The following is a 23,840-nucleotide window of genomic DNA, read 5'->3' as shown; positions in this document are numbered from 1 at the left end:
TTCCTCGCACGTTAAAGAACCCTACTGTGGTATTCTTCCGGAGTAGGAACCATAGGGCTCCGCCACAGGAGGCTAAATTGCCCGACCCTACCCACCTCTCCCTATTTCCAGTGGCAATCAAAATTTGTCGACCCCATTGTCCTTGTGTCCAATCCCTTTTTCATTTCATCATTTCATGTTCATTTTATCATCAATTTCATGTTCATCGTCTGAATATAGCTGAAATATTGCTGCTCGGACGTTAAACCCCAACAAACGAACAAACAAACATCATGTGGACAAAAAATGCTTCATTGTGTTAATGCTTTGAACAGTACCACAGATTGAAGTCGTTTTTTTCTGACAACATATTGCACGGAGATATTCTGGAAAACATTTAACAACTTTCTAGACATAACAGTCTGTCTGTTGCATTAAATATCTAGCAGATATTTTTTTCACATTAATTGGTGAAAATCATTTGTTACATCAATAGCGACTAGACAGAATTTAAACAATATCCAATTTGTTTTTATTTTCTTTTGTTCGATAAGCACAAAAAAGGATAATATTATTAATAAATTCCGATTGATTAGAATAACACTACTTTTTAAAGGCGATTTTTGTACCACTGACACTGTAATATCTTTTTCTCCATGAATTAGGACTATAATTATGATAATACCTCGTTTTTGTTTTGTTTAGTTGTTTTTTGTTTTATGTGTTTTTGTTTTTTTTTTTGTTTTTTTTTCTGGGAAGGGGGGGGGGTATTTTTGTTTTTGTTTGTTTTGTTCTTGTTTTGATTTGTTTGAAAATATACAAAATAGAATATGTCTGTGACAGGATATTGTGTACCCACACAATTTTACATGCGTGGATGGTTATAAAATAAAAAAACTGGTTACAAATGCCATTCAACTCAGTTGCGTATTTAGGTACGGTGACATAATGCGGCCATGCAATAAATATTTTCATGTCATTCCGTCAACATAACATGTTGTTCCCATGAGTTATGTCATTCCCACAAGATATGGTGTCGATCTCTCAAGATAATATGGCATTCGCACAAGATACTGTTTCGTTTTCAGAAGATAGTAATATTTTCCTCTTAATATACTATGTCGTTCCTTCAACATAATGTGCATTTTAAACAATATATTCATATCGTTCCCTTTAGACATTACTATTTTGTATGCCGTTTCTACAACATACCTATCTTGTTTCCTCAAGATATTATGTTGTTTCCTCAAGACAGTAAGTTGTTCACTCAATAAACTTTGTCATTTCTATAAAATGCTACTTCGTTCAAACGAGAAATATATCTTGTCCCATCAGGATATTGCGTAACTATATAACTATCTTGTGTGATTGAATATTATCTTGTGGGGACGACATAGTATCCTGAGGGAACGACATGTATTCTCTTCAGGGAACAGCGTAGTATCGTGAGCAAACAACAATATACAACATACAACATTGAGGAAACATAACAAGTTAACATAGTTTCTTGAGGGAACGATGTATTCATCTCGTGGGAATGACATAGTTTCTTGTGGGAACAACATATTATCTTAGGGAACTACATGTATATAGTATCTTGAGGGAACGACTTAGTGTCTAGAGGAAACGAATTGTATCTTGAGGGAACAACATAAGGTATTGCAGGAACAAAATAACTTTCTTTTATGAACAACATGATGCATTGTGGAAACGACATATTATCTTGAGGGACCAATAATGTTATCTTGTCTTGTGGAAATGACATAACATCTTGTGGGAACACCATATTATGTTTTAGGAACGACATCAAAAAATATTTTTGGCATAGCTGCGTTCTGCCACCATATTAAGGGCTCTCGACCCTCGACGAATGGCACTGGGCAGCAGTCCTTTTACGGGTGAAGACATATAAAAATCATTTTTAAAATTGCATATTGTTTAACTAGAAATTTTTTTAGGTAAAAGACCTGTTTACTGTTACTAATTATCAGAAATTGAGAATTATAATTATTTCATAGAAACGTGGATTTAATCCATTAAAACAATACCGGACTTAAAGTACGAGAAACAGATAATGAAACAATGTCAATGAACAAACATAAACAAACTTAAAGAAATAAAAATATACCGTAAACATATATCATTTATAATTTTGAATAATGAACAGTGAACTAGTTTACGGTTCAATTTTGAACATTTCTTCCAGTCGGTTGAATTTAAACGCTTGCTTTAAAATTTTTGGTATAACCAATTATTAAATCTACCTCGACAGGACATTTCGGAAGCTAAAGTATGAAAAATGTAGCTAAAGTATGAATTCTGTAGCTGAAGTATGAAAAAAGCTTTTAATACCCCACCCCTTTGCAAAACCTCTTCTCTCTGCAATCCCTAGCTAAATCGATACTGATGGGTGAACATAGATACTGGTAGTATATTTATCGTCTTGAACTTACGCTGATTTATATTTTAATGTGAATTCTGAGCCTATTGTGATATCTGCACAGTTGTAAAATTCCTCTTGTTTGCCACATCCAAAACAGCATTCATCTCCATGACAACCCCATCGGGACTCTACCAATAAAGTACGAAAATGAGGTGATAAATTAATGACTATGCATATTAAAGAAAATCTTTTATAAGAATTAATTATTGCTATCAATAAAACGAATAAAAATGAACGTAGAAAAACAACGACAACCACTGGACCATAGGTTCCTTTTTGGGACAAGCACATAAAGCATGTGGCGGGGTTAAACATGTTTGTGAGCGCTCGAACTCCCACTAACCTGAGACAGTGATGGGAAAATACAACAACAAAAGTATAAAAATCTATTGAATTTGGATTTAACTCCTGAGATCGAAATATAATACAGACACTTTAACAAATAAGACAAAAGACAATAAGCTGTATATATCTCGAAAGAGTATTGAGCTAGTTCAAAATCTAAAAGTACACCTTGTCTACTCAAACAAAAATATTAATAAAAAACGCCCAACAGGATTTAGTGAACATTCACCATAAGTAAAACAATGTCCGGATAAAAAAAAGCAGTGATGTTTGCATGCACATCTACATAACAATGCGCGGGATTCATTAATGTTGAACTTTGTAAAAAAAAAAATGTAATAGAGTTAATTAATATTTAATTTAACAAGAGAGTTAATGTTAGATCCAAATAAAAAATTCAAAGATTTAACAATGATACGGTGAACTTAACCCTTACGGATAAGATTATTCAAATATTTTTCCAGACTTAAATTATTCTGTTTAAACTTTCGAGCTTTTCTATAACACTATCATAAAAACTAGGATGAAAAATCCCATTTGTTTATTAAGTTACAAGTACAGCCAAACTTCAGCTTCAAATATTTAAATTTATGGAAGAATTTAGTCCAACTCTAATGGTAACGAGAACCTTGACTCAACAATTACCTCTAATACAGAGATTTCGTTCATTAAAGTATAAAACATCGCTACCAACACGGGCATAACGAACAAGTTGAGAAATATATATAAACCGTATGAAGGAGCCAAAAGTACATCCCCGTAAAGGAAGGGAAAATTAACAATTGGAAACGAAAAAATCCTAAATTTTAGTTTCAAGTTTACTCTGTCAAATGGAACATCCAAATCTAGAAAAGGTCAATTAAAAGTGTCCTAATTAGTTTTATTTTGAGTCAACTTCTCAGTGTCAATTTCAGCACAGTATTTGAAAAAGGTGCTATTAAGGTAGCACATTTTGTGCCTATTGGAAAACCTAACACCTGTCGATAAATTTTCTCCCCGAAACAGTTGTAAATGTTGTCAAGAAGAAATTTGACTGAATAATCATGCCTCAAGGGTCCAGTAAGCATTATTTATATATTTGTCTCCTTTGTCTGAGAAAAATGATCTGTTTTTTTTTTATTACAGCAAATATATTTTATGATATTTTATCGAAACCCCATTTGATAAGATAAGAAATTTTCTGTTCAATGAGGTAATGTGGAAGTGTGATGTAAATTGTGGAGAAATCATTTTTGATAACTGTCCACACATTCTACGGGTTTATCCAAAGCATGTAATTTATCCATTTTTCATACCTCAAAAGTAGTTAACATCATTGTATTCACACGCTTTATTACAATAATTTATAATTTTCAAAAGATTTGTCTATGACAATATCCATGTTCTTGCTAATGAAGACAAAAGACGAATACTTTTATATACTGTTCTAAAGAACAAGACTTATTTGGGATCATCAATAATGGGAAAGAGAGGAAGCTGGATTATATAGGTTAAAAAAGCCCGATCGCAGCATGATTCAACCGCACAAGTTGAACACTGTTCAATGGGGGCAACAGTGGACTCAATATTAGTTTTTGATACTAAAACATAGAGACTCACAGTTCATTATGGGCACAACAACTGGTTTGGGTACAATTATATTGCACTTTATTCTGAAATTCAATTTTAGTAAAATGTTCTGCCTCCTGTGTCCTTTCATGAATCACTTTGTACCCCATTATCTCAAAAGCAGTCAATTATATAGCTAGCATTCTTTTTTAAACCCTTGTAAAAATGAATAATTTATTTAGAAAAAAAACTTTAAAATCAGAGGATTATTTTTATATGGTCTTAAAAATATTTTTGAGCAGTCTTTTGATCCCTTGTTTTGTTACTCATTACAGTGAGAGATATCCAACTACTGATTGAAATCCAATGATTAGTGTTTTTTTTTCGAAATCAGACAAGAAATAAAAAAGTTGATTTTAAGGGTGTCGCATCACTTTGGTCACTGATAGATTGACAATGCAAAATGCTATATTTATAATCTGCGCTCAACGTTGAAACTGAATTTTATAAGAAACAAATTATTAATGAATTGTCAAAATTGAAGGAAAAATAAATTTTCTACAACAAATCTAAATCAACACCTATTTTTATCTCTCTTTTGAAAAACGGTAGGGGCCAGTGATCCAGCTTCCTCTAATAACAGGAAAAATCGTAACAAATTTCATGTCATTTGGTTCTCCACAACAAAAGTTGGGAAAAGAAAAAATTATCAACAACGAAGAGGGCATCATTTGTGGACGTATGAAAACAGCAGAAAGAATTATCTTGTCTGTTAATATACAGGATTCTGTTATAAGGATGAAATTTACAATGAAGTTGTTCGCGGAGGGCAGCATTATACGATCGCAGTGGTCGATCCCTGAATAGTTGTAGCAAGTGTGGACACAACATTATCATGTTTGACACACTTTAGCATAGGGACTTATAATTCATTATGGACACAACAACCGGTTTGGACACTAATAGAAGAAAATTTGAAATTCAATTCAAGATTTTCAAAAACACACCATAAATAAAAAAAAAAAAAGATTTTAGGAGGTGTGGCCCTATGATCCCTAATATCTCGAAAACCGTAAGAGATACAAAATGTATCTGAAACCTGATTGAAAAACGTATATTGATGTTTCAATGGTGTGTAAAAGCCTTGACCGTAACACATTTTCAATAAAGTGCACTCATGTCCAAAATGTGCGACCGGTCAACGCTTTTACACGCAATTGAAATTGCAATAAAATAGCAAAAATGAAACATTCACTTCTTATAATTACATTCTATATGTTTCTCTAATTTTTTTTGTAATATTTTAGATATACAAAGATAATAGGCAATATTACATCAAACGAGATTAGCGTATTTGAATGATATGCACAGTAAATGTAATTTTTAGAACTTTAAACATACCTATGTGATATTTTAATTGCAACAAACATTCTTTACAATATAATTTTTCTGGCAGTTGCAGTGGAATCACGTGGTATCCTTGGTTAAGAATTCTATAACGAGAATGATTTGTTCCTCCAATTTTAAGAACATGATTATTTAAGCAATCTTGAGTTACCGGTGAGCTGCCACTGTAGTCACAAATTTTAAATTCGACATATCCTTTAAAAACTGACTTTGTTTCGATGGCAACATCAATCACTGTATTTTGTGAAAATGATTTTGAAATATGACCACTGTAAAATTTCCCGCCAATTTCGTGTTCCCTTGGTCCATCAGCTGGATCGCCACATATTCCACATTGTCCTTTATTTTGTATCCATCGCCTCTGAAATATAACATGCATTGTCAAAACTAATCTCCAGACAAGATAAAATTATATGAAAACAACTTCTTTCAGTTGTGTCATATGCGGATCCAGGGGCGGACATTGAGATTTATAATCCCAACGTCCCCACCCCAAAAACATATACTTTGCGTGGGAATGGTTTTGAAAAGAACCCCTTATATAATTTTATGGATGCTCTTCTTACCACATGTACAAGTTGTTGTCTTTTCAGTCCATTCATCTGTTCGCCGCGTCGGTGAAATTCCCGTATTCCTTACATGTGCTGTTTATCATTATATGTATAAAATTTTGAATAACAAGATGTGCAAGCAATCTTAGGTTTATTATACTTATTCGAAAAGTTGATTGGGGGTTGTGGGTGGGGGTGCATGAAGACCATCATTTAAGCAGTCAGATTTGTGTAATTGGAATTAAAACTGCATATCACGCACTCGGCTTAGTAGTTAAAATCACGTGATTTATAATTGCTTATTGCTTAGCTTAGTAGAATCATACAAACTGTAGAAAACGGCACTGAAAGAATAATCTAGGGACCAAGGTTAAAGAGTTAATCAAAAGAATGTAATCCAGGGACAAAAACCAGACATGGAAAACAGGCGTACATGGGGTAACTAAAATTATACACACAAAATAACAAAAGCAAATGAGCAACTCGGATTCCACCAAAAACTGGGAGTATGGACCAGGTGCACCGGTAGGGTAAGCGTCCTCTGCTTTTCTAGAAACACCCGCCTAGTTGCTCATAAAAAGTCAAGTCCGGGGTAGACAAATGAGGAAAGGAAAACTATGACCCGTTGAATAAATCAGTTTTCATGGTGCAGATGAATGCACCATAACTGACGAAAATCTTGTCAGATTTTTTAAACATCCATTTTTTAAAAAATTACTGTCACTTAAGTTGAATGTTATCGAGAAATATTTTTAAACCATTTTCAGTACAGGTCACTGCAAGAACCAGACAATTTTTTCTCCACTTTCCCTACGACCTCCATAATGATTGCTGTTTTATTGGTGCTCAAACCACTATAGGTGTATAACACTGGATACATTAATAACCTTAAAATTGACAAAATATATGAAATTATCACCCGTTGCTTGCTTGATGTTTAGGTGAGCCTGTACTTCAAATGCTTTTTTAAAGAATTTTAAATGTCTATAAAAATGAAATTATAATTTTGTAATAATGATCTTATTTAAGAGTTTGAATAATTTATCTTTACTTCATGTACCCCGTAAAGCCACCACTACCAGGTACGCATTAGTTATGGTCCCTAATAGGATGTGACAATTATTTCTTATATTAGTATACAGAGCCAGACTTCAGCATTTAGAGGCATGTATCACTTACCGTTTATGGGAATTTACTTTAAATGTGACTGGCGACTTTTAAATTAGTGCAAACATATATAACAAGAGGCTCCCAAGAGCCTGAATCGTTCATCTGGTTGAATTTTACCTTTCAATGGCAATAAATTCAACAAGAAGCAGTCCAACAATTTTGACTCAAGAAGACATTGGTAGGACTTATCATAAGGATCACTACAGCAATTGAAAGTTTCTTTCTATCTATTATAGTTTTCAAGATATTGGCTGAAAACTGTAAAAAACTGTCATTTTTTTCTCCTTTCAAGGGCAACAACTCTTATAAGGAGTCATCTGACAATTTTATCACTAAAGACTTTTGTAGTCCTAATAATAAAGATCATTTCAGCTATTGAAAGAATTTAGCTAAACCTAACAGTTTTGGAGATATATGCGAAAAACTACTGTCTGACCCCTATGTACTATTTTATTAACGGCGGCAATGTTTTTCGACGGATCAAAATCCCCACATCAGTTTTATGCATGTTACCCCAAGAAACATTTGTACCAAGTATAGTTTAAAACAGGTCAAGCAGTTTCAGAGGGGTAGACTTTTTAAAGAAATAACATAAATAGCAAAAAAAAAACGTTGAAAAAGGGCAACAACTCCAACATGCCTTAACGGGTTGAAACAAAAATTTGACTGCTGATAGATCTCATCATGCTGAACACTTTCATCCTTGTCAGAATTTAGCTTAACCTAACAGTTTTGGAGATATATGCGTAAAACTGCTGTCTGACCCTTATGTTCTATTTTTAGTAACGCCGGCCATGTTTTTTCGACGGATCAAAAATCCCCACATCAGTTCTATGCAGGATACCCCAAGAAACATTCGTACCAAGTATAGAATGAATTGGTCAAGCAGTTTCAGAGGAGAAGGTTTTTGAAAGAAATAACATTAAAAGTAGCCTTTGGCCAGGTGAGCTAAAAATTAGGGAAAACACCAATACCAAAATATCTGCAAATGACAGTTTACACAATTTATTTTGCATTCTATATTTACTAGATAGGCCAATAAGAGTTGATTTAGTACTTCTGTATTCAGTTTCAACGTTCAACTTGGCGGTTAAAGCGGGGGTGTTGGTCGTTTTTTGAGGAAGCATGTGTAAAAATTGAATATGAACTATAAACATAAATCGAAATAATCAAAATGGCAATTAAAAAAAAATTTCGGAATGACTCATTAAATCAGCGATAGAAAATTAAGTAGTATTTATAATAGTGTATTTTTTTTTTCGATAAACAAACTTGACAGTCACTGACCCATTGTATCATGATTCTAGACAGACCTGGAGTATCATTTTCAGTTTTACTCCTAATCCGGGAATCTCTTTTGTTTTCATTGTCTCTGAGGTCTGACGTAATTTTTTCGATGTGAATAGACATTAGACTTACAACAAATCCTTCTCTTACATGTAAATAATAAAGATACATGTAGTTTATTAATTGTATATGCATCCCTCCGATAGGAAATCTACTGGTAGAACAGTACATAAAAATAACGGTGTCGTATCTGGTGAAGAGTTTCTAGTTGGCGAGTATACGGGTATGAGTAGGGCGCCCTCTAAAGGAAAATAAAATACGAATGTCGTGATACATGTATCTAACGTGACGGCTAATGCAGTTTGGTTCGAATATAGGTCATTTCAATTAACTCCAATCATCACACGTCGCCAATTGCCTATCATTTTAAGAACATAAAAAGCATTCTACCTTTTAACATAAAGGGATAATTTATTCAAAGTATATCTTTTTCTATTATCAAAGACGTTTTCTGCCATTGGCAATCTTATCTGGACAGCTTTATTTTCTTCTTCACGAATACGTAGCTTGAGATTGTGTTCCGTTACTCTTCGTTTTCGTGACGTCCATTTACGAAACATGCTTTAACACTAAATGTCTAGGAAATCAGAATTCGATTCTTAATAGTAACATTTTAAAAGTTATATTAAAACCCCGTGTGTATCTGAAACTGGTGTAATTACTGTGAAAGTGGTCATTTTCGCCGTTTACTAATTTTCGCCATTCCTTGGTATACAAATAGGAGCGAAAATGAGACCCGAACATTTTTATATTTAAATTAGTATTTTTATTGTATAATCTGAAACAATAATAATTTTTTAAAGGCGATAATAAATGCATGCGAATATTATTATTTTTTTCAAATTCTGTTAAAATTGAAACGTTCACAGTAGACTGATATAATAGATATTTTATTAAACAAGTTTACCCGAATATCGAACCTTGCATTGGACATCTTCTTGTGCTGACTTATTTAGAAAAAGTTAAGTGATTAAGTACAATTCAAACATCACATCGTAATAAAACATTTCCACCATCCCTCACCCATTCTAATAAAAAAATATAGCTCACTAACACCAACTTTTGCGACCACATATGACGACAAAAAACGACAACACGGGTTGACTAAAGCTGAAGATAAACAACATAAAATATAAATTCTCCGCTACTAACACAAGCACTTATCCCTTGGTATAATCATTAATACTCACTTCAAAACCTCCACAATTGAGGTGGTCGTCATTTTCATTTACTGGGAATCGAGACGGATCTAGCCTCCACAGCGATGAACGGCCAAGGGGTTCGATAAAACGTATTCCGAATCGTCCATATTCGCTTTCACTACCTATAGTAACTCCATTCCATATCGAAATTAAATACGAAATTAAACTTAACAAAACATAAGGACTTTCGTTTTTCAGTAAAATCAAAAACATGGCCGAACCTTAATGGTAAACAAATGGGACTGTTTTAGTCATTTTGTAAAATTTCAGAGTACATTAAGTCATAGAAGTGTGACGAAAAGGTACATTGTGCTTCAATTGACCAGAACTATCTGATCAACGTCAATTTTTGCCACTCACTAAACCTCACGTTAGCCAATGAAAGAAAGGTGTTACGTCATTTAAAGGTGACATATTTTGCCGGAAGACATTTAGCGCATGGTCAATTAATATCATTACAGATTGTTGATAAAACTCAATCGTTTATACACTTTTTAAGTGTACTGCATTAATAGGTACAATGTACAACAGAAATGCATTGTAACGTAAGATAATGGCCTGCAGCTATAGGTTGAATAGAATTACTTTTAAATGTTATGTTTTATAGTAGAAAATGATCGTTATTTTTTTAAATTTTTTTTTTACCAGTTACCATTTAGGTGGAATAAAGGACAGTGGTTTATTTTTCCCCCGATGTAACAATATAGCTACAGATGGAATCAGCTCTAACCTCTCACAAAACTGTCCTAGAACTGTCAGAAGAAATTAAAGTTCTATGAAACACATTTCTTCTGGCAGTTCTAGCAGAGGTGACTCCATTAGTAGAACTGTTCTCGTAGAGCCAGCCTTGCCAGGACTGTCAGAAGAGCTTGCTCTGGTAGTAGAACTGTTCTCGTAGAGTCGGTTCTGCTAGTAGAAGTGTCATAAGAGCTGGCTCTAGAACTGTTCTATGATACTTTTAGAACTGTCTTAGGGTCTGAGAGGTTAGAACTGATCTCATTTGTATATTTTTTTTACTTATTAAAAGAATAAAAGGGCCTATCCTATCATTTCACACTATCTAGGTTGGAGACCATGCGCTCCCTATTTAATATTAAATCCGGGCAGATGTTGTTTGTTTTCTTTTTTTTAATTTAAGTGAACGTTTCCGTTATGTAAATTGTTTTCTCTCTTTGTCCTTACTTTTTCTAGTCTTCGTAAGAATCGGGTTAAAAAGTGTAATTAATAAAATTGTTAAACAGGTACAAAGTCAAAACCCACCCGGATCCAACAATTTATATGGCTTGTGGTGATTAAATCGTTATATACAAATTTACATTTATGAATTTATATGTTATTAGAACAATTACCTATAGTATGATTACTTTTTGGTGCCTACAGATAAATTTAGATTGAATATCAACATAATGTTACAAATTTTGCACTTGTCTCAGAATTATCTGTTCCCGATTTTTGCAGTACTTTTCAATTAAAACAATTAAGTTATTAAACGCAAAATTGCAAATCTTGATTCTACGTTTTAGTTATAATCTCAAAAATTCCTTCAGAGAATTTTTTGTCATGTTTTTCGGTCGTTAGTATTATCTTTTGCAGTATTTTGTTATATTTTCTACATTGTGTATGTAGAGAGACCGTTTTGGCCATATCTGGTGTCTTTTTTATGCCTCGGTATTTTGTTTATGTTATTTATTTATTCATTTATTTATTGGTTGTCGTTATCAAGTCAATTTAAAACTTGCCCTGTCATGTCGGCAAAAAGTATACGTAAAGTTGCAATGTGTAAAATATGTCTGAGATAAAGAGCTGTGCTAAAACACACGATACGCTTGTCCCTCATTTTTAATGTTTTCATTCGTTTAAACCTTTAGTAAACTTGCAGCAAAAAGAGACCAAAACAAAACAAAAAAATCACACCAAAACATTAAAACCTTTCCAAACTTTTTTCAGTAATTTTAAATCGAGAGAACAAAAGAACAGACAGATGGACAGTAACACACTTTAATAGCACATAGAAGTGACAAAAAGTCTACACTTTCTGGTGTTTCAATGGTGATTTCAGAAATTTCGAAAATGAAGGCCCGCTGACTGACCTAAGAAAAAGCCTATTCCAATGATTTCCGGGGATTTTTGTTTTACATGTATAAACAAAGTTTTCGAGCTTAAAGCCCCTGAATCCGCCTATGTGTTTTAACATGTACTTCTGTGTGTTTAGTCATGGGTATATCAATTTTCCATTGAAAATGTTAACATTGGTATAAATAGCTGATAGAACGGCATGGGAAATGTTTGTGAGGATACTTACATATATACAAATTTATTACTCGACAATAGAAAAATATCTTAAGTAACACATACAATAAATGATTGGATGATATAAAAAATCATATGTTGTTAAAGTACGTATTTAAAGAATACTAAGAAATAAAGATCAACTTTCAAAGTATAATTATATTAAATTTTACTAACATTATTTAAATTGTCAAAATATTTTTGAGTGATTTTAATATGATACTAACAAAAGCGGCATGGAGTGGTCGAAAGCGAAATGTACTCCTTACAGATACATTCTCAATGCCTTTTAAAAATGTCAAAGATTTTTTACGCTCAATAAGAAGAAAATATATAAACAAATGGACGGATAATTGTTAATAATTGTATAAGTTCATAACCTTTTTACAGTTTATAGTCTTTAAGCTATTGAGTTATAAAAATCAATTTTCAGTTTATTCAATGTTAGAAACATTCCCGTTTTCATTCGTCATGTCCGTTTCCGGATGTAGGTTTTTCATATGCCACTCAAGAACAGACTGTTGATGACAACGATAGTCACAAATGTCACATTTATAAGTGTACATATCACTATCATTATGTAGCAAAAGATGAAATTTTAAGTCTCGTTCTGACGTGAACTCTTCGTCACATCCGGGTTTTGAGCAAGCATAACCTTTCACGCTGTAATGTCCCTTCTGAATGTGTTCTTTCAATGAGGCATGCGTATAGAATTTTTCCGTACAACCGTCATAAATACAACGCAAATGTAATCTGTTTTCGTGACGCTTTTGAATATGATTTTGCAACTTGACAGGTGACGTGTATATCTTTTGACAATTTTGAAACGGACATGCGTGGTAACGAGTCTGGTGACACAGTTGCTGATGAAGCTTGTATTTCTGGTAGTTAACGAATAGTTTATCGCACTCTGTACAGCTAAATTCTTTTGGCGTCGGGGTCTGATTACTGTGAGCGTTCTGTTTATGAGCAGCAAGGGATGAAAATTGCAAGAAACGCTCGCTACATAGCAGACATACCAGAGAAACAGAAGAGTCTTTGGTTGTATTGTCTGCTGAGCTACAATGAAGACATTTAAAAAGTCTATCGATGCTTTCGTCTTTTTCAAAGTCATCCCTTAAGGCATACGACATATTGAGAGTTTCGCATTTGTTACAACAAAATTTTACTTGTACATGTTTTTCACGATGCTCTTCCTGTTTGTCGACTGGAACGACGTCGTTACAGATTTTGCAGTGAAATAATTGTTGGAACATGTCTTTGCCGTTTTCGTCTTTCTCGTCATCTGTTTGCCTGGGTTCCTCAAAAGTCGTAGAAAATTCAGTTGAATCACTTGTATCGCTGTCATGTCCGGGTTGATCAGTATATTCAAAACTTTTTGGTGATATCTGGGTTGTGACTAATTGGTTTGGTGTGGATACCATTGGTGCCAATACTTCCTGCTGCTGCACGGGGCTTGGTGCTACAGTTGTTGGAAAATGATGAATAGTTGCCGGTAAAAATTGGGTCTGATGCACGTTAACTTCTGGTTGTCCTTCGACCATGCTGTATATTTTCTTTTTCGGCGGCCTTCCCCGGCGTTTCATACCAGGGACCCATGGCGTCTTTTTCTTTTCCTTCTCGGGCTTGTTAACATTTCGTAGCTTAAATGAAGTGCATATAAAATCGTTTTTGGGGGTAGATTTTGATTTCAGCATATCAGTTGTACTTTGTCGTTTTCGAGGTCTGACGTTGACGAGAGACTTGGAGGAGAGTATCATTTCTTGATAGATTGCACCACTTCGTGCATTAGCTACTGATGTTGTTGTTGTCATGGCAGTTTTGGAAATAATACTTTCATCAACTTTCTGCCCCTCTGTCTTGTAATTGTCTCTATCTTTCATTTGCTCTTCGGGCATGTTGTAAATTGTCGCCTGGACTGGAACATTAAGAGATACTACTTCTGGTGACATGGTTGTCATTGGTACAACTCCGCAATCTTCTTTCAAATCTTGCTTTGTATCTTCATTTTGAAAATTCGTTTGAACATTATTTTCAACGACATTAGTAGCAGACATTGTATTAACGTTTGTATTAGTGTTGTTTGTTGCATTGGCGACACTTCCGGTGTTCATCATGTTATTAACATTTAAGACTATGGCTGGTTGAGGACATGGTGCGAACTGTGGAAAAAAATTGGTCACTGGAAAGTCAAATTTCGGTACTTTACTTGTATCTGACAGCATTCTGGTCAAAACAGGGACCTTCGGTGGTCTTCCCCTTTTTCTGGCTGGTCGACCAACATTTGCAAATGATGAGTTCGGATAAACCATCATCATCGGTGGTTTGGATGGCTGCTCCGGTGTCAGCGGTAAACTAGTTGCTGGAACAAATATCCCCGACTGTGACGCTGGAATATTTGACACGGGTACCAACATAACAGGTTGTTGTAATTGCGTAGTGGATGGAGACTCTGGTATTTCATCGCTGGGTTCAGTTTTTATTGAAATATGAGATGGGCTGATTTGCTCAAGTTCCGAAAAATCTTCTATTAAGTGTGCTCCCTCGCACGGTACTACTTGTTTCGCTACCCTTTCTTGGGATTTGCTAGGATCATTCTTTGGAGTTCTCGTCCTTCGACTCCATGGCAGTTTCAGGACGCTGGTATACACACCGTGATGTGATGTATTTTCGGCAATGAGTTTCATTTGCCCCTTCTTTGAATTGGCTTTACCGCTGGCTTTTTGAAGTTTAGCTGTTACGCCGTGCGGATTTAGCGCTTGCATGGCCAAGTGTGCATCTGTTTGAGAAATAATTTCTTGATTTATTTTAGCCTGATCAATTTGGTTTTCTTTTTCAATTACACTGTCATCATGTTTAGGTGAAATTATTACTCCATTTTCGTCACAAAGGCTTGCAACCAATGGAAACGCAGATGCAACACTTCCTTCCTCAACCATGGGGGAACCGACACCATACGGGTCCTGTACTTGTTTTGGTTCCGGTGATTTGGTTGTGTATACATAGTCGCCGTTAATGTCTTGTAGTCCAGTCCGTATGTTCACCGAGTGTTCGGATCCCATCGGGGAATACATATTCTGTCTTGACATAGGCCGGCTTCCTTGTGAAAAACTTTGCCCCTCAGATCCGCTATCGGAATCTCTGATAACGGTTGGTACCTTCATTGAGCCCCTGTAGCCGTTTGAAAACGATGTATCTCTGTTACATTGCGGATTGAATGCATCCTCCTCCCACAAATATTGCTCCGCAGAATATGTTCTCGCTGGTGATGGATTTCTCTGGACTTCAACTGCTTTTGTTACTCGATCTCTGGCGTGTGAGTCATATTGACGTTGCTTGCTTATATCTGAACGGATGATCTCTCCAGGGCTTGTTGTGAGGCTTCGTTCGTGAAAGCTTTGGTTATTCCGGTCTTTCTCCGAGCTCTTGATAGAGACATCGAACAACTGGCTTGTCAATCGAGACCCACTCGTTGGTTTATCACATCCAGAATTTCTGAAAAAAAAAGACATTAAGACAACTCATGATTAAATCGATAATATAAGTTAAGTACTACAGCTTGATCGTGAATGGAGCACGTTAAGGATCGTGAACCACTAATTAGGAGCTTTTCAGTTCATTTTTTGTCACTTTCTCCACAATTACAGCAAAACTTTCACTTTTACGAACAAAGCAAGGGTGTCTCTCAAAATGATCACCATTTCAAATGATATGAAGTAATGTGTCATTGATATTGATAAAAAGTTTGTAAGAAAATGCAACAGGCAGCACTTTGCCCAAGCATTTTATCATGGAAGTGAACACAATTTATTAAGATTTCTACATTTGTTTTCAATTTTGCAGGCAATTAAAGATTGACAATCTATTTCTTATTGAGGAATACTATTTAAGTGTAAGTATTTGTAACAATCAGGCAATATCGGAATAATCAGAAACATACATGTCAAAAACAAAACTATCTGACTAAAGGGTGCTATCTCTTTAAAAAAAAGACCATTATTTGATCTCTGCATCGCTGTCTTTGCTAAGAAATTTTTCAATAGAATGCTAGAAAAATATGGTTTTTGATATAGTTATCTGCCCTTAAAATGTTCATTTTCAGTGCATTTCAATGAAATTATAACTCAATTTACCAAAGTGATACAGAAATTCCTATCCTTTTTAGTCAAAATACACCTTCGAAATGGCGGGATTTTTCACACCATGTTTCACCAACTGCCCAATTCTTTCAGAGACTTACACTAAAGATATTTTGTTAAATGTCACTTTTTGTTTCTATTTAGATGACAGAATTTTACCAACAATTATCGTGAAGTAGGCGGTCAAGAATATTTTAAACGTGAACCATTTACTTAATTTATATTATATAGTGTGCAAATACTGTGTAACAACAGATACATTGGCTTCTGTTTCATTTAGTTTAAACTCTATAATAAATTCTATAATAAACTGATAGTAGATAATTTGTTAATATGTTTGTGCGAGTGGTTTTTTTTTATTATTATTTATATATGCGTTTGTTTGACTCTCTCAAGAAGCATAGGTACATTGATAAACACATTTGAGTTATCTCCCGTTCACCAAAACCAATCAATTCGGTTATATTTTTAACAGAAGTCCCGGAAAAGTTACTTAATTGATTAAAAGCCTGACAAAATAACCTGTTACTTTTAAGACATGAAACAAAAAACGATCATGTGACACCAAAATGAGGCCTGATAACCAAAACCTTATACTTTTTTTGGACACATCCACTTCCTGTGGTCTTACGCGTATCATGGAAAAAATATCGAAGAAACTTACTGGGAATAATCCTTTATCATTTTCCGCATTAGAGATGCTGTGTCCATTTGCGTGGCCTTTTTCAGTGCCTTGAATTCTGACATTAGGTCTTCGGGTATATCCAGGTCGGGATCCTCCCCATTTTTGTTGTTTCCATTGGAGAAGGGATTCTCCTTGAGTACTGTTTTCCTGGTTTGTGTTTCTGAATCTTCACTTCCATATCCATACTTTCTCTCCGTATCATCTGATGTAGAATCGCTGTCAAAGAACTGTGGAAAAATAAAATAAACATATTCAAATTACTTCATGCTAAAAATAACAACATTACAATCTCATGAACATGTACTAAAATCAGTAGTGTCCGTCTTGTTTTATCCCATTGTATTTTTGGCATATGATATGATATTCCCGTCGCTAGACCATCATTGACACAATAAAATTCTATTACCGCTTTTGGCGTTTTTAGCATCATATTCGATAACTTTAAATTTCATTGCACTGTGATTTACTTTCAGCAATGTTAATTTTTTTGTTCTTCAAATACTCGGACAGCAATAGAGTTCAATCATGAATATTTTATTTCAAATTAAAATGCCCCACCACATAATAAATCTGTGGATCTGCCTCTGAATCTTGACAATTTGTCAACAACTATAATGCACGTGACAACCCGTTTCAGATTTGTTAAAAATTCCGCTAACATCGATTACAAAATAAATCATATTACATTTGTACATAATAACATGTATAAGTAGACATAAAATCATTTACCAACTTGAAGAAACCCTCCCGCTACTTTCCTCGATTTTAATTTATCTCCCTACATGATGCAAACAAGTAAATATTTGTTTACATGGTCCATTGCGTAATGTCCATATGACCCTAAGGAAGAGCTATGTATTCAAGATGTCTATCGTAACATGACATATCATAGAGTTATGGTCCGATTATCGATTGGAATCGAAAATCGATCGATCAAAATCGTTCATCAATTGAATTACTTTCTTCTTTACTACTATCAACTTTTATTCATGATACGGTAACCATCTGTTGAACAAAACACATTAGGAGGTTATATGTGGTACCAACTTGCTTGGAGTCAATTGTTTTCGAGGGCTCCCATCCCTTTACATGATAATAAATAAAACGTACATTTTTAACACTCTCACATCTAAAAGAAACAATAACCGTTTAATAGTGTATAATTCTAAAATTAAAGGATTTTCATTGAAATGAGTTTTTTTTTAATTTACATTTTTTTTTAAATCATACAAGCATAGATATGATACTTGGCACTTTTTGGTCATAAATGTCATTCGTTTAAAATTTACAATACATGTATGTGCTCTTAGTTTATAAAGATGTCGTGTAACCATTTAATGCGATGGACATCAGTTACTGTACTAGAACAGTAAGTATCCCATTAAATCGTCTCATACATGTATATTCTTATGTTTTTCTTAACACTTTATAATTACTAAGAACTACTTCAAATATTGACATTAGTTCTTGCTTAGACGGTGCAGTGCTAAAAATGTCGATATACTTATAAATACTTTTTGACTGATGTTTATAAATTTTATATATTTTTAAATATCAATTTTGCTTCTGCTTCTAAAATGGTATTTCAAATAAATTAAAGTCATATTTTATTTCCAATTCAACAACATATTTTTTTTTTAAAAAAGCATTATGTAGGTCCGCAAAGTTAAACAAAACTGACTAGATGTGAATTAATAGTTACAGTTATGGATACTAGTATTCAAGTGTTTTATAACGCACTTAAAAAAACATCTAAAAAGGTCCACTATTTGACAGAAAAAAAATTGTTTCATTTCAAAACTTTCGTGAAGCGATTATAAAACGTTTTCTCTCCATAAACCACATTCAAAATTCTCTAAATCATCAAAACAGTGTCAATCAACGAGTAGTAATACACAAAGACTTAAATGCGCATTTTTGGCGGTTTTATCTTTCTCAGCTGTTTCAGATTAACAGAGTTGGCAGACGATATATGTGGTGTTATTTTCGCTTCTTAAGATTCTTCACGTGACGTCTCTTGTAATTCTCCTCTGATCAACTTAGCACGCATCTTCCAAATATGGAATAACGGAGCCTCATGAGGGGAAATGGTGATAAATCTAATCCGGAAATTCTTGATTTTAACTTATATTTCAATGAAAAAAATATGGTTTATTGCAACAGTTAAGTGAAAAAAAATAAAATTGTGTCATTTTTTTCCCTATATTTACAAACAGAATGTGCAGAATGTTAGCGATGAGTTATGTGACATACATCTTCTGTGTGTATCTCACCCTGAACATGTTTTGACTAACAAACGCATGAAATAATTGTTCACAGTATTTGTTCACAGTATTTAAAAAAAGAAAAAGAACACAAATGGACATCGTTTAAATTAATTACACCAAATGTTTATTTTTAGATGCAATCACTTCACTTGCAGCCTCGTGTTAATTTCACCCACGTGAATTCTTGATAAAGCTAAATTAATGAACTAATTAAGATAAAATCACATATACTTAGCAATCATCTATGGATCAAAAGAGAAAAATCGTATTAATGTAAAAACTTACTTTCTTTTTATCATTTTCTTGTAGTTTAGCTGCCAGAACTCGATCAACTACTGAAGAAATCCGTTTTTGTTTACACTGAGGAAGAGAACTTTTCCTTCGATGTGCCATATTAATTATTCCTCTAAATACTTCAATAAGTTACTAAAGTTCATTCACATTTAACTTCAAGGCTTGAAAATTTCAGTAAATCGTCAAAATTCTGTCATGGCGAATTTCCATCCGTATCGAGAAACTGTGTCAGTACGTTTGCTACTGTTCTTGAGTAATCGCTTACAAACGCGGGTCAGCGGGATGCATGTGACCCCAAATACAGATGCCAAATTTGTTCTAAGCGCATATGTTTTAAGATAATTTGAGTCAGAGGTGTCCCATATTTGGGAGATTAATATGGGATGGTAGGATCGGTTTGCGTGTAATGATCTAATCAAATCTTTCTTTGGTATGTATGTAATAAACACACGCGCATTGTGTGTGCTATCATTCGCTGTCCCGTAAAAGGAAGGTAATATTTCTTACTAGTTTCTATGGTAACTGGAAAGAGATCGACTTCCCAATTTATAACTACTAAGTCAAGGAAATTATCTTTACTGATTTTGTGTATTTTCTGGCGTCGAACCAAATCTCTCACAGATTTTCTTTGTTTATAACAAGGGTAACGTTTTAAGGAGAAAAGTTGATTTGTTTGATAAGAAATAAAGTTTTACACAGAATATTATTATTATAAGAGGAAATGGTTGGCATGATCTCTAGATAGAATTACGTTGTTAGAGAATATGTAGTTTTGAACATTAGTTTGGTGGCAATAGCATAAATGGAAAATTGTGTTCTTGTTTTTGTTTTTTTTTTTTTTGTATCAGTAGAAAAAAAATTAATTTGTTTGTGTTTTATTAATGTGCTGCTTTACTTTTTTATTCTTAGTTTCTTTGTGTAGTACATTGGTATTTGCATAGATGTACATACATCTATGGTGTTCGTAATACGAATTATACAAACTTAGTTCTATTAATTAAGAGAACGAGATTGTGCAGATATGATCTATACGTACGTGTATTTTATATTTCTATCTTTAGGGATGCGTTCCTATATATAGGTAAACCATTTTATCTAGATATAATTCATAATGGTGTACTTAGGAATAGTAACGTGCAGTAAATAGGTATATGCTTTGCTATGTAAATGACGTGAAAATGGATAGATTAAGCACTCCTAGCTTTGTAAAAAACGTGGCTTTTTACGTATACCTCGCCTCCCGTTTTTCACTGTGCCGTTTTTCAAGTACATACATGTTTGTCCTCTATTCGTCCTTTCACCAACAATTACAATTTCAACTTTTAAAATCCTTTAATTATAAATAGTCTGGGTATATTATCTTCATACAAGATTAAAACGTGCCTATTTTGCTTGAGATATAGACAAATTCCGGGGTCCTGCATACAATTATAACAAACAATAAAAGGATCAAATTAGAATAATGTACAATATCTATACATATGATCTTGAAGTATCTGAAAATTCATAACCAATTTCTATGTAAAATTTGCCACTGATGAGATTCAGGTCATATCATTATAATAATTATCAAACCGAACACAGAATCTAGTGGCAAAGGTCCTGTGGATTGAAACTCTACTCCTACCCCTACACCTACCAATTTTCACGGACATCGCAGTATCGGATCCAAGCTCCGTGCGGGTTGGATTCCCCTTTTTCGATTTGAAATTTTTTTTTCAATTTTGCAAAATTTGGACAAATGAGCAAACGATATCACGGAACTCTTTTTCATAAATAACAGATTCGGTACGCCCTTTACATAATTCTTGGTCTTTGGCATCAAAACATAGCAAGACACAGATAAGGTATAGTATGAATTAGGCGCTATTCCCATCGGTTATAACATATAAAAAAATATTGGGTTTTTTTATTATTAATTAACACATCTTATATATACATGTAAAATAAAACTTAACATAACTTGACATAGGGCTGGGCGAAAAAAGCTTAATAAGCCCTCACCACGGGATATATGAAATGGTTACGAAAGTTGTTTTTTAATCTGGTAAGGAGGAGTATAAAGTGTACTCTGTGTAATAGCTTGCACCATGCGCATTTACCTATCAACAAAAGACATCCGGCAACGAAGTTTTATTTCACAATAATATCTCAGCACTCATGATCATTTTGTTTCAAGAGGGTTTTCTATAAAGTATAGTTGAAAGCATTTCAGTATGCTCAGTAAAATGTTCCGAAAATGTTTAGGTGTATCGCAACCTGCCAAATTTTTACATGTACAAAATGCACTTGTACTTAAATACTAGCTATAGAATAACTACTGAAATAACTGACATGGTTAAAGTTTCTTTTGTAGAAGAACATTCTAGGCCAGTTTGCATATACTGTCTGTAAGTTTTGCATTACTATTTATAGAAAATAACCTTTACTCAGGAAATCACCAAGGGTGGAACCAGTGTATGCATGTGCACACTCCCTAAACTTAGGAAAAATATCTTTTTTGGTATGAAATCTTGATTTATTTTACAAATTCTACCCCCAAATTTGTTCTAGCCTCGCTTCACTTGACCTTTAATCTTCATTATGCCCCTAACATCAAATATGATAAAAATATACTCTATTACTGTAAAGGTATTAATTTTCGAAGTGTACTAATTTTCGCTATTTTCGAGGGGAGTATAAAGACGCGAAAAATAGTAATCGCGAAATTGATTTTAACACTATGTAAGGCTTATCATTTAACGAATCCACGGAAATTGATACCCGCGAATGTGTTCACTTGACAGAATCCACGATAATTAGCAACCACGAAAATTAATACGTTTACAGTATTTTGGTTCGGTGAACAACATTTGTTATTTCATATCAATTCAAACACGCCGCATGATTGCTCCACGCCCTGGGTTTAAAATGCCCATACATATAGATTACTTAAAGGACGAAGTCTCTGGATACAGGTATACACGTATCTTATTATTAATCAAATTACACCAATGTCAACATTTGTGCATTCCTACGGAAAGCTTGCAAAAGGCCAAGGGAGCCAAGTTAAATGGCAATATTGCATAAAAAATATCTTACATAATAAGATGGTTTTTCGCCATACTTTCAATTTTAAAACTGTTTATCCACTCACCAAACCGGACCGTGATTTCCCGCTTTTGAGAATTGATAACGGGATCGACGAGCATTATATATATGTGGAATAAATTTGTATAATTCCAGAATTTCAAGATTGACGTAAATTAAAGCATAAAAGGCGAAAATCAACATGAGAGACAAACAACACTTTCCCTTTCTTGAGCTGACTGAATCGCGACTAAGGTTTTGTTGAATACTTAACGTTCAAAGAGAAATAACTCGCATCCCGATGTTTCCCAGTAACTAACCTATCCCTTTCACCGAGTCAATCTAATCATTGGCGGATCCAGAGGGGGTGCAGGGGGTTGGCGTCCTCCTATTATTGGAAAATTGGTCATTTTTATGGGTAAAATTGACAAAAAAGGCCAATAAAGTCCTAGCACCCTGTCCCTTTTTCCGAGAAAACCCGGCTGGCACTCCTCAGTCCTTTTCAAAGTATCTGAATCCGCCCCTGGTAATGTTATTGTCAGAATACTTTTATGACATACATGTGCGTTTGAGATTACATGAATATTTGTCAAGTGCTACATGCGATTTTAAATTTCAGATATCAATAATTATCAACATGCATATAAATATTTAATAACGTGTTAATAATTCATTCATTGATATCAATATTCATTCATTAATGTGTAAATAAGTATGATTTATTTTAAAATTTGTTGATATAAACAGATGACAATTTATTGATATCAGTAATTAATCCTTATAATCAATAATATATTTATTCATATCAATAAAGGATTTATTGATTAACAAATTGGGAATAAATTCCACAATGGCTTGTCATATTTCGGCTTCATAATCAGGAACTATAGCAAATTAAACCATGTGCAATGTCTCAAGCCGTCTCAAGACCGAGAGGTTCACTTTTTATGAAATACCAGTGGGTTTGAATACAACACGGATATGGAGACCTCAGTTGCGGATCCAGAGTTCTGGAAAAGGCGGGCCCAAAAGAACTTTCTTGATAGGATCACCGGTGAAGATCACGAAGTGAATTTGCCAGAAAATTTTGAAATATTGTACCTCA

The 23,840-nt window shown here is 33.9% G+C and overlaps 2 protein-coding genes across 6 annotated transcripts in view; both read right to left on the bottom strand.

Annotated features, from left to right (window-relative positions):
- The window catches only part of LOC148601082 (uncharacterized), a 51,176-nt gene extending 40,762 nt beyond the window's left edge, over positions 1–10,414 (bottom strand). For 2 of the 5 annotated variants that reach the window (XR_015917100.1, XR_015917101.1), the window contains exons 1-3: positions 9,981–10,409; positions 5,717–6,083; positions 2,433–2,550 (exon numbers count right to left, since the gene is read on the bottom strand). Coding sequence is in view for 2 of the 5 variants with exons in the window: in XM_088555159.1 (XP_088411285.1) it covers positions 2,433–2,550; positions 5,717–6,083; positions 9,981–10,205 (710 nt within the window). In the remaining 3 variants the exon portion in view is untranslated. Of the gene's footprint in view, positions 1–2,432; positions 2,551–5,716; positions 6,084–9,980 lie in introns of all 5 variants that reach the window. The other 3 variants (XR_015917099.1, XM_088555159.1, XM_088555158.1) reach the window with 3 other exon arrangements.
- A 1,876-nt stretch (positions 10,415–12,290) lies between these two features.
- LOC148601081 (uncharacterized) lies at positions 12,291–20,125 on the bottom strand. The gene is made up of 3 exons (XM_088556304.1): positions 19,658–20,125; positions 17,085–17,332; positions 12,291–15,776 (listed from the first exon to the last, which is right to left on the bottom strand). Exons 1-3 carry the CDS (start codon positions 19,763–19,765, stop codon positions 12,716–12,718), a joined length of 3,417 nt encoding a protein of 1,138 aa, XP_088412430.1. The 5' UTR covers positions 19,766–20,125; the 3' UTR covers positions 12,291–12,715.
- Between the last annotated feature and the right edge of the window lie 3,715 nt (positions 20,126–23,840).

Source organism: Perna viridis, chromosome 12 (genome assembly GCF_037379345.1).
Source record: "Perna viridis isolate PV_CMFRI_1.1 ecotype Kerala chromosome 12, ASM3737934v1, whole genome shotgun sequence".
NCBI classification, from domain to species: domain Eukaryota; kingdom Metazoa; phylum Mollusca; class Bivalvia; order Mytilida; family Mytilidae; genus Perna; species Perna viridis.
This window is presented reverse-complemented; position numbering and strand designations above follow the sequence as displayed.